Source organism: Caloenas nicobarica, chromosome 16 (assembly GCF_036013445.1).
Source record: "Caloenas nicobarica isolate bCalNic1 chromosome 16, bCalNic1.hap1, whole genome shotgun sequence".
Classification (NCBI taxonomy): domain Eukaryota; kingdom Metazoa; phylum Chordata; class Aves; order Columbiformes; family Columbidae; genus Caloenas; species Caloenas nicobarica.
The window spans coordinates 8,198,269-8,215,136 of record NC_088260.1 but is presented as its reverse complement, the minus strand read 5'-3'; the positions used below and the strand labels follow the sequence as shown (position 1 = coordinate 8,215,136).

At 39.1% G+C, this 16,868-nt stretch overlaps 1 protein-coding gene across 3 annotated transcripts in view; it reads left to right on the top strand.

Moving 5' to 3' along the window:
- Positions 1–408: 408 nt before the first annotated feature.
- Positions 409–16,868, top strand: part of LOC135995320 (septin-2) — a 36,064-nt gene continuing 19,604 nt past the window's right edge. For 2 of the 3 annotated variants that reach the window (XM_065646555.1, XM_065646554.1), the window contains exons 1-7: positions 504–594; positions 5,904–5,955; positions 7,048–7,147; positions 8,626–8,712; positions 9,331–9,454; positions 14,177–14,311; positions 14,789–14,906. In XM_065646555.1, the coding sequence (XP_065502627.1) occupies positions 5,929–5,955; positions 7,048–7,147; positions 8,626–8,712; positions 9,331–9,454; positions 14,177–14,311; positions 14,789–14,906 (591 nt within the window). In that variant the 5' untranslated portion in view covers positions 504–594; positions 5,904–5,928. Of the gene's footprint in view, positions 479–503; positions 595–5,903; positions 5,956–7,047; positions 7,148–8,625; positions 8,713–9,330; positions 9,455–14,176; positions 14,312–14,788; positions 14,907–16,868 lie in introns of those variants that run through there. The other variant, XM_065646557.1, reaches the window with a different exon arrangement.

Below are 16,868 nucleotides of genomic sequence, written 5' to 3'. Positions count from 1 at the left end.
CCCCCTGGCTCTCACACCTACCGCACCAAAAGCTTTTCCACACTGAGGACTGTCACTAAAACCTGCTGTAAGTGGAGGCAATCTGAAATCTCAGCGGTATTTGGGTAGGAAATAGGAATCAAACTTGAGAAGGAGATAATTTCAGCAGAATTGGCTCTGACTGTGTTTCATTGCTGAAGGTTCACCCCCGTGTTTGGCTCCAGGCCGACACTGGCTGTACAAGGCGGGTGTCCAAGAGGGCTGCTGGGGGATGTGAAGCTGGATACCAGGTCGGACTTGTGTCACTTCCAAGTCACTGAGGCTCGGCACCGCCTGCCATGTCGCCATGGCAACGCCCGCCCGCGCTGCACAGCTGGCTGCTTCCGCTGCCACTCAGGCAAGCGGGCGGGGCGGAGGAGACGCTCTATCCCTCCTTTCTCTAGTCCCGGAGCCGCGCCTTATCCTGGGAAACGGCCTAGACCATAGAGTCGCGCCGAAGGTAGGTAGGCAGGCGCGCAGCCGCAGTGGCGTGTGGGATGCAGGAGGGCTTCGACGCGGGAGGTGTTGGGTCGCGGCCTGGCAGCCAGGCACCGGCGGGAGCGGCCCGAGGCTCAGGTAAGCGCTGGCGGGCCAGGCCGCGCCCCGCGGCCGGCAGGTGGGCGCCTCCGCCCCGCACACCGCTGCGCCTGCCCGGCGCCCGCGCCCCGCAGCGGGCCCAGCTCCGCCGGCAGCCGCCAGCGGGGCAGCGCTTCGGGCCCGGCCCGCTCCCCGGAGCCCCACGCACGGGCCCAGCGCTCCGGCCTCCCTCCTGTGCCCGGGGCGAGGTTTTGAAGCTGATGTATGAAGAGAGGGGGCGCGTATCGGGGCAGAAGCCCCGCAGTCGGGCCGCGGGCTGCTTTAAAGAGAGGTTTATTTGTTTTTAAAGCAAGGCCCGCGTTACTGAGGGTTGTGGGCGAGGCCCCTGTGCTGCCGGGGTCTGCCCGGCGTCGTGTGGCCGGAGGTGCGGGGCGAGCGTGGGGCAGGACGTTCAGTCTCCATGGGACATTCCTCGGATGTTTCTCCAATTGCCACACGGAGCCGGGGATGCTGCGGGGAAACGGGGCGGCACAGAGCTGGTCTGGTAACAGGCGGAACAAGTGCTTTACCCCCCTTTTTTTAAATTTTTTTTTTTTTTTAGGTCATAAATTATTTTTCACATGTAGGTTAGAGACCGCGTGGTATCATGGGACATAAGCATGATTTGAAAGTGATTTAGAATACTAAATTATCACTGTTTGATATGCAGTACCAGTATATACACAATTATAGTTAATCTCTGGGTGTGAGGCAGAGCTGCCTGTTTCCTGATGAGTGGTCATGGCTACTGTGTTTAGCTTTTCAATTTAATAAAAGCCCCTACTTTTCACATTTATGGGACAGTTTTAGCAGTATTTTTCTCTGATACAGTAACACTGGGAGCATACTGTCAAAAGTTGCTTGTGTAGGAAGTGCATAATCACTAAAACTTACTGTGAACGATATCACTGCCTTCTTTGTGCTTTTTCAAGTGACTATATTAATTGAAATAGCAATAAGAAAGTTGTCTAGAGTAATAAATAAAATATTTAGGATTAGAGATTCATGCATTGCTTTTTCTAGATCTTTTCCTTTTAAGAACAGTGCTCATACAAGATTCTTCTCTTTTACATGCTTATTCCTTGCCTCGTATATGTGCTGCAAACACACAGAAGGGCTTTTAAAGACATAAAAATGTGGCTAGTTTTGATGAGCAGCAATGCATTCTCAGGAATAACCTGTATTGTGTGTCGTTGGTTCAAACACATGACCAAAACTAAGTCTGTAAAACTTAGAACACTGAATACTGACTCCAAGACAACGCAATGGCGTGCACTTGGCTCGGTCTGCCTGCAGGTGCCACAGCTGATTTGGCTGTTGTTGCATTTACTGTTAAATTCTCTGGAAGTGAGAGTCATTTTCCTAAGTAAGAGTAATGCAGAAACGTATTCAGTTGTTAATGTGTAAAAGGGGCTTCCTTCAATTGGTGACATCTGTTTCTAATGAGGGAAATGGAATCACCTGGGGTTGGTGATAGAGAGGGAGTGATGCATCTCCCTGGGAGCAGGATTCTAACCACGGAGCTGAGGATGTGCTGCAGACAAAGCGTGACGCACAAAACAGGCTCTGCTGCACCCACTGCTGTTTGATAGAATTGGGTGATTCATGCAACTTTGATAGCATAAGCTACAAAAAAAAAAAAAAAAGGTGAATTGCTTTGTATTTGAATACCCCTATATTCAGCTTGGAATACAGTGAGAACATTTTTAATTTTCATATAACTTCCTTGTTTCTTTGCATGCCAGACAACTGGAAAAGTTCTAAATCTTTGTTTGTTTATATGCCTCAGTACTTGACTCTGATAAGTCTTTGTGGGTTTTTGTAGTTCTTTTAATTGGTATTTTACTGAGATACTCTTGGTATTTCTCTGCTTCCAGTTTGAAAATGTGACTCAAGAATGCTGGTGGTGTTGAGACCGTTTCCAGCACTTAGAAACCTACTTAAGTCTTTACTGCTTTCTGTGGTTCCTTGTTAGACTATTAAATACTTTTTTTTAAAGTGTCAAAAATTATATAATCTCAGATGGAAAGAAAGAGGCCTCATTTGATAAATCAGGGGGGCTATTCTGCCTGTAGAGAAGATTGTTAAGGTCACTCTAAAGTGATTATTTTAAAATATTGTTTAATATCCTTATATGGAAACACTCTGTACATTTTTCATAGCGTTTTCCTTGTGCTATTAAGAAGCTCCCAGACTGCCTGTTCCTTAACAGTTTACTCCTTGCATCCTGACAGGAACAAAGGAAATGACCCATTTTCCTTCCCCTCTCTCTCTCACTGGAATATTTTTCTTAGCAGAAGGCAGTGGGATGGCACGTTCCAGGCCTCTGTATTTGTAGAGGAGACAGCTGTAACTGAATTTAGTGGTAATCAGTTCTCTTTGATTGCCAACCAGCATGTTGTTTTAGGATAAGAATTTGCTGGGATCTGAAATGAAACTTTACTACATTATCCACTGTTCAAAAAAACCTGATTTGAGCATAACTATGCTGTAGTATAGTGTCCCTTTTTTCTGCTGGACCTGCTAAATGGGGCCTACAGTTATTTACAAATAAAAGCTTCACTGCTTTTTGCAAGTTAATGCAATTGTATCTCAGCTATTACTTTCTCTCCAAAATACTTTGCATGTCCTGCTTTGCTCATCTCATAAGGATTGAAACAGTCCTTCGAAAATCTAAAGAATACAGAACAGCTGTGTGCTTGCTCTGTTTTGACTTTTTTTATTTCATTATGAAAAATCGATGTAAATTTCCAGATGTGGGGCTATCTAGAGTGTTGTCAGACACTCAACTTTGCATTAGTTTAGTGTTTGACTTGGTTGTATGGAGACAGACTTCAGAATTTCAGCAATCACTGATGTGTGGTCTGGTCCATTGACGGGTTATCACTTGTAAGCAATGCTGCAAGCACTGTGGTTATTTGGTGCCGTAAGACCATGTAATGTACGGTGTTTTGCTAATGCTGAGGGTTTGAGTTGTAGCGGTATGGTAAAGCTTTGGGAAGGCAGCTCATTGTTATCTGGGGAGGTTGGTTGAATTTTCTAGGCAACCTCACGAGGGCAGCATTATGAATTGCAAAATGTGTTGAGGCTGAATAACTGAGGATTCGTTTGAACCTCCGTGCCTTAGTTACGTGTTGTGGAACAGTAGTTTTATCTCTTATTTTTTTTCCTAGCTAACTTTTAGTTAGAATATTTTTATTCTAACAAAATATGGTGGGAAATATCTAATTGGATGCTTGTTGCACACAGATATTGAAGTATATGCTGCAGTCATGATGTGATCAGAGCAGCTGTCCTACAGCTTTGGCTACAGCACCTTTTTGGTCAGATTATGACACAAGGCGAATGTGGTTTGCCCAGTAGGAAACAGGCTTTGTAAGTTATGTTTGTGGAGTGATTTATTGTAAATTTAACTTTTTATGAGATGACAGAGTAATTTTGGAGCCAGATGAGTCATAATCAGTTGACAATTTTGACTCTTCAGCTTGTTAATCAAGTAGCTTGGATAATGGTACAATGGGTGTGACTGTACTGTCAGTTTAAAGCAGAAGTAATTAGAGAATTTGCCATACATATTTAAATATCTTAATTGTTCCCACTTTTCACCTTTAACTGTAGGTGTCTGCTCTGTGTGGCTTCTCATCTGACATTACTGTGAGAAATGGGCCAGAAAGTCTATGTTAGTATTCAGACAGTGACTATTTACAAGTTTTTCTAAACTTCTGAATTATGTTACTGATTTTATAGAGAAAGGTGACAACAGAGATTTCCAAACATCGAAGCAAGACGTGGACAGAGCAATGAGTTACATCTGTTAGTGAGGCTGTGACTCTTTGCGGGTCTGTAATGCTGGCTGGAGGCTGGAAAGAGCCCTTGCAAATTGGTCAAAGAAAAATAAGCTTTGTTTTTTCAAAACCATTCTTAAAGGATGTTTCCCAGGATGTGTTGAGGAATAGCCAATTAGAGGCTGTCAGAAGATGATTAGGATCAGGACCTCCCTATTTTCCAGTTGATGGGTGTATTAGGCTTTCATTAGCAAGCAAATGAACTGGGTATGGGGGAAAAGTAGTTGGGGAAAACATAACTTCCATTGCTTACAGGGTGGCTAGGGTCTGCACAGCTGCCAGGATTTGAAATGACAAATGAAGTGCCGTGTGAGCTGAAGACAAGTTTTCTTTAAAACTCCAAGTTGCAATTATGCCAACTTCAACTTTAGTCCAAAGCTCAGTGTTTCAGTGCTAGGATGCGACTGTCAAACTGCTGGTGTCAGCAACTGGCCTGTCTCTTGCCAGCAGGACTCCCGCTCCCTGAAAAAAAGCGTTTCTGAGAAACACGCAGGTGCCCGGGGAGGTCATTTCCCCGGCCCAGGCCAAGGGCTGTGCTGACAACAACCTGGGCTGTGAAGTGGGGAACTTCTGCGTTTCCTGCCAGAGCTCTGCAGCCGCTCGAAATAAAAGGGCCTCGCTATTGCCGTGATAACTAATCTATAGCACAACTAACATTCTTGAGAAGAAGATAAGGGCTTGCCAAAGCCCAGCTGTTCTGGGTGTCTGACACTAAAGAACAAATCTCTTTGATAGTCCTGCAGATCAGGGTGGATGTTTGTGTCCAGTGTGGGTTAGCCAAGTGCCAAGGTTCTGCAGCGTTCTGTGTACTGTATTCGACAGTACTTTGAAGTGAGTGAAAATGTTATAACCTTTACTTGGAAATCCCATAGGTGTCCTGTTCTCGTGTGAATTTTTTGTATGTGATTACAATTCTCAAATATAATTTTTTGGAAAACACCTATTTGTAAACCCTCTTAAAGAAACATAGTTTAGAAGTGGAAAGGGTGACAATGGAAGGAAAGGGACCTCCTTATGCTGTTCTGCATGGGGGTTGGGAACAGAATACTTGAATTTCAGGTTTTGTTAGCTAATTACAGAGTCATAACTTAAAAGAAAAATTGCATCAGGAGTACCATGTATATCAGCATTACCTTTCAGTAGATATTTTTCCTTTAAAGACAGGATGTATAAAAGATCTTTAGGGATACTGAATTTTACTATTTGAAGTTTTGAAGGAATCTTTCTATTTTAAAACTTCTAAGTGAAGCGTTCTGTTTTTGAAAATCTGCGCAATTTCTTTTCTGTGGAATAGATTCACAGAAGCCACCATTTTGATGGTGTCTTGTTCAGGTAATCTTTGAGTGCGTGACTTTTCATTCTACTAGAATAAAATGTGATTATTATATTCAATTGATCAGTTCAAAATTAAAATGAATATGATCTTTAAGTCAGCTAATATGCACTATGGATTTTATTTTCCAGTGTCTGAAGCTTGGAGTGACGAACCATGTCTCAGTCCGGTGAAAAAGTAAAGGTGAAGAGATGGCTGCACAGACAAAATTTTGTTTAGAATCTCTTCAACTTCTGAAGATACTTGTGTTTTTATTGAAGTGATAAAATAATGAATAAATGATGCCTTATTGCTTCAGATGTGTTTCTTAAAAGGAGCTGTTCAGTAGAAACAGAACTTGCATGTGGGTCTAGCTATATGCTTTCGGATGTTTGCCGGTGTTCAGTGTTTACTTACACGTTGAAAATTGTGCCTTTACCTAAGGAAATTTCATTTGACAAACCTTAACTTGTAATGTTTTTGCCCATCTGGGTGGGTTTTAAAAGAATCATTAGCAAATAACTAATTGCTTTTGAAGTGATTTCCCCTGTATCCCACACTCACTGGAAGTATGGCTTTAGATAAAAACTGTTCTCATCATAAACTCATCTGTTTGGTTCCAGTTAGCTCGTCGGTCAAGTGGCTGCAGTTCTTGTTTAGGCTCCTATTTGGTTTTCAGTCAGTTGATAACAGATGGTGAAACAGACTTTACTTTTTATAGCCCAAATTTCTCTGATAAGTTTTTCAGGCACATTTCTTTTTCCTGCTTTTGTGTTAGAAATTAAACATTATGAAGATAGGTGAACAGCTTAACAGCTGAAGATTTCTGTGTGATTCTATCTTGGTAATCTCTGTGTTACTATCCAATGCTCTTGTTTTTCTACAAGTGAATGTATGCATTGATTATTTTTGGTAGAAGATAGTAGCAGCAGATACCAAATTTTAACAAATATTTTTGACATTCAGCTTAAAGTCTTTGATTTTTAGGTATGTTTACACCTTAAGATTAATAATAGTGTGTTCTTGCAAGTTTGCAGGGTTGGTTTTTTTTTTAAATCCAAGGAGAGACTTTTGTTTATGTGTAGCCCAAGTTACCAAGCAGTCTGATAGGAATCTGTTAAGTAAATGAGCCTGTTTCAAGGTCTGTCTTTTATAGCAGCAAAATTGTTTCGTTCTCTATTTTTCCCTATGCTTCATATACCTCTGCACTTTACTGTATAGAATCCACAGAACTCTGTTTCAACTTTTTAGAGGGAAGGGGATCTCATTTATACTCAACTATTGTTTTCTTGTCAGTTTTCTGACTCGGCAGGCTATGTGGGGTTCGCTAATCTGCCCAACCAGGTTCACAGGAAATCTGTGAAGAAAGGCTTTGAATTCACACTGATGGTGGTTGGTAAGTGACTTAAGTGGCTGTTAAACAACAACAGATTTTTTTTTCACATAGATATATATATCTTCCTACTTAGTAATTTACTGATATACAGAATAAAAAACTTTGAACCTCTATATGCTCTCTAATTAAATCTCCTACTATCTTTTCGTGTTGAGTAGGAAGGAGTATTTGTAGTGATTAAAGATGATGAGTTTGAGCCAACAGGACATTCTTGTATTCCTGACTCATCATCAGGTGGTTGGGATAGTTGCTTAATCTTTCTTTGACTCCCATTTCCCCAACTGAAGGCATGAATGCCCATGGTGAATATCTTGCTGTTGAAATGGTGATGCTATTCATGTGTTTTCTGCTGTTCTACACTGACTCACTCTGGTATTATAAATTAACCTTTAATTTGCCTGTTCTGTGAATGAGCACCTGTAGGAGTCTTCAGAAAGTGCCTTAGGCACAAAGCTGTTTTAAGCAACATGTTAAATTATACTTGCATTGCATCAGTTTAATGTTATACAAGTGCAAAGGGAATATGTTATACAGTACAATCACCTTTTTGAGGTAGTTACTTTGGAATGACATGTTATTGAAAAATGAAAATGAGAAGAGGTGCATAACACTTCCTTCTTATTTTCTGTGCTCTATAGTACGATTTGGGATTATTTGGTGACAGACCTATTTATTTCACAGATGTTGCTGAATGGTAACTTGTGATAAGTATAGAGTTTAATTCTATGTAGTTTGTGATAATAAATACAGATAACTTCTCCATCTCTTAGGTTAGTAGTATCTAAAATAACATGGCCAATTGTTCTAAGCGCCGACTCCTTTGATTCCTTGGTCTAGGAAAAAAGTGACTTTTTGAAATTCAGATTTAGTAATTACAGTAACAGGTTTAACTTAATTACTTTGTAGAACAAAATTTGTATGACCTGAAGTTCTACAATTGTGGAACTTCTCAGGCGAATTTTGCATAATTTTCTGTTTCATATTTCGTAGGACCTATGTAGCCGCACCGCAAGGGTGCAAAACTCCACTGCTAGTTTGGGATTGCTTTACTCATTCTCCCTCCTAACAGAGTTCCAGGTTCAATTTTTAGCTTAGGAAAGCCTTAAAGCTCTCGGAAATTCTCAACAGGAGAGTTACAGCTCCTGATTTTGTAAGTTGAAATGAAAAATGCTTTCATTTCCCTGAAGTAGCCTATCTCTAGATCTGTAGTCAAAGTGCTGTATGACCTTTCAGCTTTTATTATGAAATTTATTACAGTAAACTTAGCATTTTCATGTAACACTTATAAAAACACTAGAGGCTTGTTTTTCCTGTGTTTTTAAAGTGCTTGGCTGAACCTTTGATGTTTTGTCTTAAGAACTAGGGTGGATCCTGGTGAACAAATTTTTCTTCCATACTGTGGGCTTGGGAAAAGGTGCTTTAAAAAGCCTGCAGTAAAAAGTACATATGCTCAATAACCTGAATTATTTTGTTTGTAGGTGAGTCTGGCTTGGGAAAATCCACTTTAATTAACAGTCTGTTCCTGACTGATCTTTATCCAGAACGTTATATTCCTGGAGCTGCTGGTAAATATGGTTTTGTGGTTCTTTCAGCACATACACTATGAAATTTCTGTTCTTCCAGTTAACATTCTGATGAAAACTTCACCCATGAGACCCCTTCTTCATGCTGTCTAGGTGTATTTTAATCCTCCAAATTATATTTTGTCGAGCTGTTATTTTCTCATCTATATTTCCTTTCAAAGGTTCAGCTTTTGTTGTTTCTTCATCAATTGTTATTAAAAAAGACTAATCCCTCAAACCTTTTAGGTGTCAATATACCTAAATGTGGTTTGGTCTGATCCCTCTTTCCTCTAATGTTTTTTTGCCTGTAATACCTTAAATCCTGGTTAGGGGTGTAAATACCTTTTGACAAAGGATCTAGCATGCTTCTGAGTATTAAAATTTTATTTTTGCATATTGTCATGAGTAAATCTTCTTTTTCAGTTCATTGCTTATTGTTTATTTACAAAAACGTGGTGTTAAATTTTGACTAGCTAGCTTGTTTTTTTTCTTTAAAACATTTTATGTAATGTAGGTTACAATACACTTCAGATTGCATTTCATCCTGTGTTGCTCTTTCCTGCAGGGGTTTCTGCAGCAGTTGGTAGGCATACTAATAATCAAAATGTTCCTTCATTTTAGAGAAAATAGAGAGAACAGTTCAAATCGAAGCTTCTACAGTAGAAATAGAGGAGCGAGGGGTGAAACTGCGTTTGACAGTAGTTGACACACCAGGATATGGAGATGCCATTAACAGCCAGGACTGGTATGTGTGTAAATGCTGCTTTGCTTGATAGAGTTTGTATCTTACACAAACGCTACTCTGGCGTGTGTGCCTCTCTGAACTTAATTGATTCAGCTGGTGGTCTTCGGAAAACTTTGTACTGAAAGGAAGTAGCAAGTTCATTATTCTTAACATTGATGGGGTGTTATCATTAATTCATGGTAGAGGGTCTTTTCTGAGCCCTTGCAGTTAAGCACAATCTTCTAAGTACTTCTGTGTTCTGGGTGCTCATCTTCATATCATCAGTGACATAAGCATTTAGTTTGTGTGAGTTTTTAAATCAGATTTCTCTTAGATTTTTTTGTTGTCTAAAATACACATCTATAGTAAAATTGTTTCGATTTTGTAACTTTTTTTTTAAATTCTTGTTGAAAGGTTTGGTTAGTGTTCTCTAGGCTGTGATTCTCCTTCAAAATTAATTTCCTTTCCTCCAGGTTCTCTCTGACAACTGCGGTCAACTTTTTTGTCTCCATGGCTGTTCTAATAGGGCAGAATTCTGGTGGAGGGAAATTTTTTTGTCTTTTACTTTCTGTGTCTGTGGCCCATCCAGTTTCCATGATTTTAAGACAGTACTTTTCATTTTTCGTTCCCTGTCCTTTATATGTACTCCTAGCAATTTGGATAGAACTGCTTTTTTCTTTTTTTTTTTAATACTACTTAGCTCTCTCTTTCCTCAATACCGCTGATAATCTTTAATGGCTGAAATAGTTGTCTACAGATACACAGGACAACATACATAATTGCTTTAGCATCAAGATTGTGAAGAAAGAATTTCCAAATTGTCATCATTGTGCACTTTTCTTTAACTGTGGAAAACTGATCTTATAATAACTTTTTTCAAATAAAGATGAGATACATTGATGTGCTCACTAGGATGCCTGGATTATTCCAGTGCAACTAGAAGCTCAACTTTGAATTTCCATGTGGTTATCTTTTTAAGGAGTGCTAACAATATTTTTGCTCAGCCGTTAACTTTCATTGATGCTTTTTTTTGTGGTGGGGGTGATATGAAGACAAACAATGTCACTGTGCAGAGAACGGGAGCATAAAGCTAATACTGGTTGATTTGAATTCTTCATTATAAATTAAAGATCAGGAAGGAGCAAAATAGCTGATAAAATAAACGTCTATAATGCCAATAGAATGTTTTGTAATAATTTCTTGATAGAATGCTGTGTTATCTGGAGCGTTCTGAAGAACGCTGTTATCAGATACAGTTTTTCTTTTCTTTCTGTTGTGTGAATAAAGGCAAAAAAAGGTAAAAATAAAGGCAATTAATTTGTATAATATACTAAATGAAAATTTCAAAGAGAAGCTGTAGTGGGATTTTAATTTTTCCTCTCACTTTTCCTACTTTATTAAGTTGAAATAAAAAAAAATGCACTTTTAGAATAACACTGAGGCATCTTTCTGGACTGCAACGCGGTCTTGCTTATTTTGTGCACTGTTGACTAGAGCTTCCTTCCGCTGGAGCAAGGAGCTCTGCAGCCCGTATTGTGTTACACAGAGCCCTTCCTGTTGATTGTGTGCTAATACCCTTTGTTTATTCTGTTAAGATGTCTCTTAGAGACCTACGTGTTCAGGTTTTTCCCCTTTCTTTTTGGAGGCTTGCTAAATAGAGTTGTTCCATGATGATTCAGACTCAGTAGAACAACTTACAGGCTTGTACTTAGTTTTCTGTGACAAATCTTAAATGTCAAAATACGTTACAAGAACAAATAGTACTTGGATACTACAAAATAAAAAGATGCAGTTAATTTTAATTGTCTCTCTCTCAAGTCCTGTTTTCTTATGCCACATTAAAAGACTTCGAGCCGTGATGAGTGTCATTTTTGACAAAAGCTGTTAGACTCTACAGGATGTCACAGGGACGTGGATGGATGGACTCTTTGTTTCAAACTGTAGTCAAGACTAACCCGGGGTAACAACCTTCCTTCCTTGTCCGTTCACAGGGAGCAGCAAGTTCGTGTTCTTAAACTTATGTTTGTGTTCAGGAGCACTTACTGCAACTATAGTTAACCAGTAGATGGTGCTGATCTTAATCCAAATTTTATAAAGCACTTTTTTTGGGAAAGCTGCTGTTTATGCACACTACCTGTCTTTCAGGGTGATGAATTTTACTAAGGTTATTTCTGAATAGAGGTAAATCAAACTGGCGTGATGTCCCTAGGAGGCGGCAGTCACTGACAGTGTTTCAAATAATCTTTCTCCAGAGTAGGTTTCCTGATGGCTTTTGGTTTCTGTCTTTGCATTGATGAAAGGGCTTAGTTTCAGAGTTTGACTTTCAAGGATGGGAGGTGGGGTCAATTTTTATGTGTTTTCCATCACAGAATAAGTGCTAGGAAGGACTATGTGTTGCCCCAAATTTGTCCAGGAGGTCTGCTGGATTGGATGAACAACAGTGTTGGATTGGGAAATGAGTTATTATAAATTTAGTACAACATGTTATCTAAAGTGATTATTTTTTGTTTTTCAAATGCTGTTGTACTTAAAACAGCCTGTAAGAAAAGGTAGGTGCTAACCACAGTTAACCATGGTGATAATTTTTTAGATTTTGTGTGAAGCTTTAGTGCTCGCTGGAGTTGTGTATTCTAGAATCAAACTACACCCAGGAATGCTCTTGGCATCTGTTTAGGTGTGTGTTTGGAGAATAGAAAAATTCTTTACAGTGGGAAGTTTGAAGCATAGAACAGCTCTTGCATGCATAGGGACATTGGGATTGTGAGAGCAGCATATCCTTAGAGTAAAGGCTTTCATCAGACAGAACAGAAAGGATCTAAGGAGAGGAGGAGAAAAAAAATTGCTTCATGCACAGATTTGGGATCAAATCTGGCCTCAAAATGATAGTTGATAAAAACAGTCTACAGATGAACTTGTTGGATATTGCTAAACACACACCTCGTTTCACTTGGTTGCAGTGTTGCAGGTCACTCTTTGGTAACTGCTTTCTTGCTGCTGCTAACTTTCATTTTTTACTGCTTATGTTAAGTTGTATTTTGTGGTTTTTTGGCACCTTGTTAATAGTGTTAATTTTCCCCTGGTGGGCTTAAGTGCAACACTTGTGTTTGCTGTTACAGTGCAGGATGTGCTATCTCCTCAGTCATGGTCAGCACAGCGGTGCAGGGCAGGTGTTTCCCGGAAGTCCAGGAGGTACAGGACACTGACACCATATTTATAGGGAAAATTATAGCTGTTAGAGCTAGAAAACTGCACGTAAACTAATTACATTGCCAGAGAAATGTGCGATAGTTGCTTTCCCATTGTTTGTACTTGGTTTCTGTCCTAATATTTTACGTCTTCAGTCTCATTACCTTTCACCAGCTAAAAGGAGAATATCTAAGATCAACAGGAATGTAAACCATGTCCTTTTTCACATTTAAGTATTAAGATATTAGTTCTTAAGGACTTGAGCAGCACTAAGGTCAAAATGGAATAAATTCCATGTTTTGCTCTGTCGTCTTCTGTAGTATGAGTTAGAACAGTGCAAATCTTGCAAAGACATAAACGTGTGTGTGTGTATATATATGTTCTAGTATGGATTTATTACTCCTAGATCCAAAAGCTTACTCAGCTTTGGAAAATGAAATTCCTTCCAGGATCTCTTCAATCATTCTCATAACTTTCTTTCGTTACCTTCATTACAGACATGCAGCCCAGGGTTGAACTTTGCTGCCTGTCACGGTATTTACCATCATTTTATGTGTTCATTTTCCAGATTACTACTGATTTTTTTTGTGTTCTCTTGTCTGTTTCCTCCATAAATTTCTCTAGTCAAATTTGCTCTTTCCCAACAACAGAAATACTATTTTTCAAGTTAGACTTTCTCCTCAGTTTTTTCCCCAAGTAGTTTAAGATATGTTCATGATACACAATCATCTGCCTAATCTTATCTTCATCAGTGCGTTCATTTCCCTTTCCCCTGCAGTACTTAATATAAAGTGTCCTTTTATATTAATGTTGTTTACAGGTGTCTACATGGTCTGGAATTTTTAAAACAATCTTCTTAGTAATGCATTGTGTTTTCTTTCTCTAGTCACTGCTCTTTGTATCTGGTTAATCTATGTGATCAAATTTTGTGTTCCTTCTTTGAAGGGTATATTTTAAATTACCTTGAACTAAGTAGGAATTATTTTTTTCTTTGCCAACAGAGAAGGATTCTGTAAGGTAACAGAAATAGCTTAATAAATCATGTGATGCTTTAGTGTGTGACTTGCAAATCTATTTGTACTCAGTTAAAACAGACTAGAATACCCAAATCTTCATGGGTAACTATAGAAACCTAGTTCTAAGGTCAGGGTTGTAAATCAAGAGGATATCCGGGATATGTCATTTGTCAGCTGGTTTAAAAACAAATTTTCACCCCGTACCCCCAGAAGAAAAGCAGAAAAATCCTCAATCTTCTGTTCATGTCTGTGTCGTCTCAGCACTGAGTGCTTTTTTCCTGAGCTTGCACTCGAACTTTTTAGCCAGTGGACCAAGTAAAAAAAGTAGCTCAGGCATGGACACTTGGTGGTTGCTATGAAAATGTCTTTTTACATTATCAAAATACTTTTCCTCAGTAGTAAATACGATGCTAGGAAGTTGAATTTTTTAACAGAAATATTCTTAAAAGTGCGATTCTCCTCCTGTTTTTATCTTTGCATAACTCTTTTTATTATTTTAAAACTGACCTAAGATACCTCTCTTTCCCCCGCCATGTCACAGCTTCAAAACAATTATCCAGTACATTGACAACCAGTTTGAAAGATACCTTCATGACGAGAGCGGTCTAAACAGGCGCCACATTATAGACAACAGAGTCCATTGCTGTTTTTACTTCATCTCTCCCTTTGGGCATGGGTAAGAAAAAGCTCTTAAGCTCTTGTATTTTAGAGCATTATATCTTGTTCATTACTTGAACTGGAAACTTAGCTTTAATTGAGTTACTTCCCATGCTGTCAGTTAGCCAATGCAATTAAAATGGTCCTTGGGGATTAATGCTCTCCTCCGCTTTGTCCCCTTTTTGGCTTTTAATATTGTTTTGAAGCAGTCAGTATTGCATTGTTTATCACCTAGAAACCTAAGAGCTTATAATATCCAACTTATTTTATAGCGATAATTTTAATTTCAGTTTAGACTCTACACAACCAAGCTGATAAGCAAGTGCTCTGACTTAATTTATTCTGGAAATATTATCTAGGTAGATACCAGAAATAAATAACTCCTAAAACATTTGGTCTGTTTAAAAAGCAAACCAAAAAAACCATGAAAAAACCCACCAAAAACTCCCCACAAACAAATGAAAAACCCACCTTGTTGTTTTTTTCTTGTTGGCAGGCTGAAACCATTAGATGTAGAATTCATGAAGGCTCTTCATGGAAAAGTCAACATTGTGCCTGTGATCGCCAAGGCTGACACACTGACACTGAAGGAGAGAGAGAGGCTGAAGAGAAGAGTAGGTCTAACACTTGATCATGAGAACAATGCAACCCCTACGATGTTAAAGCCAAATATAAAGTAAATTAGAACTGGAGAGAGGTGAATGATAGTGGCCAAGGACCTAATCTTCAGGAGGTGTGAGGTGGGAAATCTTCACTGAGGTCTGATGTGCTTTACCATTTACACTTGCTGAGAACTGGCCGTTCTTGGCTTCATCTGTCGTAGCAAGCAGTGTACCCCGCCGGAGCAGGTTTTGAGCAAAACTGTTTGTAATGAGGGCTCAAATCGTCCTGCAGTGCATGTAGTGTAGATGTTTCAGACTAGCTCTCATTTAGTCCGGTGGACTGAATGCTCATTGGTGGTGGGAGAGCATTAGATGTGTTTCGAGAGCGTCTTTATGTTTAGTTTCATACAAAACAAACGTGCTTGCATACTCTAGCTGTGCCACGTGGCTTGTAGGAAAATGTGGTTGAGGCAGGGTGATTAGAAACTTACTTAATAAGTGCACCCATGATACAAATTAACAAGCACATATAGAGGCAGGACAGTTGGACTAATATATGATCCAAATGCTTTTTGTAGCTCCGTTGTTATGGAAAAATATGTCGTTTTGTATACATTTTTTCCTACTAGGTTATCTGTTCATGTGAAATACCAGATGTACTCAGGATTGCATTGGAAAAAGTCTTTCCAGACAGTGATACTAAAATATTTTGTCTTGGAAGATTTACTTGCTGTCTTGAATATATTTTTTTCTGCCAAACCTAAGACAAGCCGGCCTCTGCCAAATATGACATTGTAGTGAATTCTGCAGGAATGAAGTACCTATTTGTGGTTGTACAACTCTTTCACCTTAGATCTATTTTCCATTTAATCTCATAGTAGAACAATCTGCCCAAGAAATGTAAATATTTAATATTTCCTGGTTTATCCTCTTTGATTCAGACTGGCTTCATGCACCACACAAAGAGAGGAATGGATAGGTGGTGAGGTTGTATTATATTGGAAGATGGCTCAGTAAAATTTATTGAGATCACAAACTTTTTTCAGGTTCTGTTGACTCAAAATCAGTACATTCATTTGTTAAGTGTAACAGATTTTTTTTTTTTCATTCCTCTACAAATACTATGAGGAGGTGACAGGTACTGTGGGCAAATTGAAAGAACTCGGGGAAGTAAAGCAAGATGTGGCTGCTGGCCTCACTGCTTCTCTTTTTCTGTAGCTGTACTGACTTGCTTAAAGATTTTTGTCTGATAGTAGGCAGTGCTTGTGGAGCTGCTACTGTTTATAACGAATCTGTATTTGATCTTTCAGCAGTGTACTTCAGGCTCAGTTTTCATAGGTACTTATTTTTTTGGTTCAGCATTTGTTAGCAGAATGATGTTGAAAGATTTGAAGCAAGCATTTAAGTGAAACGGTAATTGTTTTACAATATAATTCACTGGAAATGTTCTGCTTTGTCAGTTCAAATATATAAAATAAACTCATGCAAGTTAGCTACAGTCATCTTTCACAAAAAGCAGTTCTTAGGTGAAATGAAGAGGAACATGCTCTTTCCAGCTTTCAATACTTGCTGTGATTGTTTTGGGATTCTTCCGTGCTCCTTTTATCTGCTGCTTGGTGGCCTCTCCTAGGGTCAAGCACACCACAGTGCATGTGTTGTTTGATGTTCACTTCTGTGTATTGTTAACACTGGAGTTTAGCTGAAACATGGCAGTAGCGTAAACAACCATGTTTCTCAATGTGAATTTGGAATTGCTTATTTTTCAGTACAGTTCTGTAAGTGATGTGAGGTTGAGGGTTTATGATCTACATTTATTGTAGAAGATGAAGATGAATGCAAGTTTACATACCCTGTGATGAGCAGATTAATTTAAACACAGCTTCTCTTGACCATATTCAGTGCTAATCCATCTCTTAATTATTTCTAGCCTTTAAAACAGTCTTGACTTACATATATGGACACCACATTTATGCA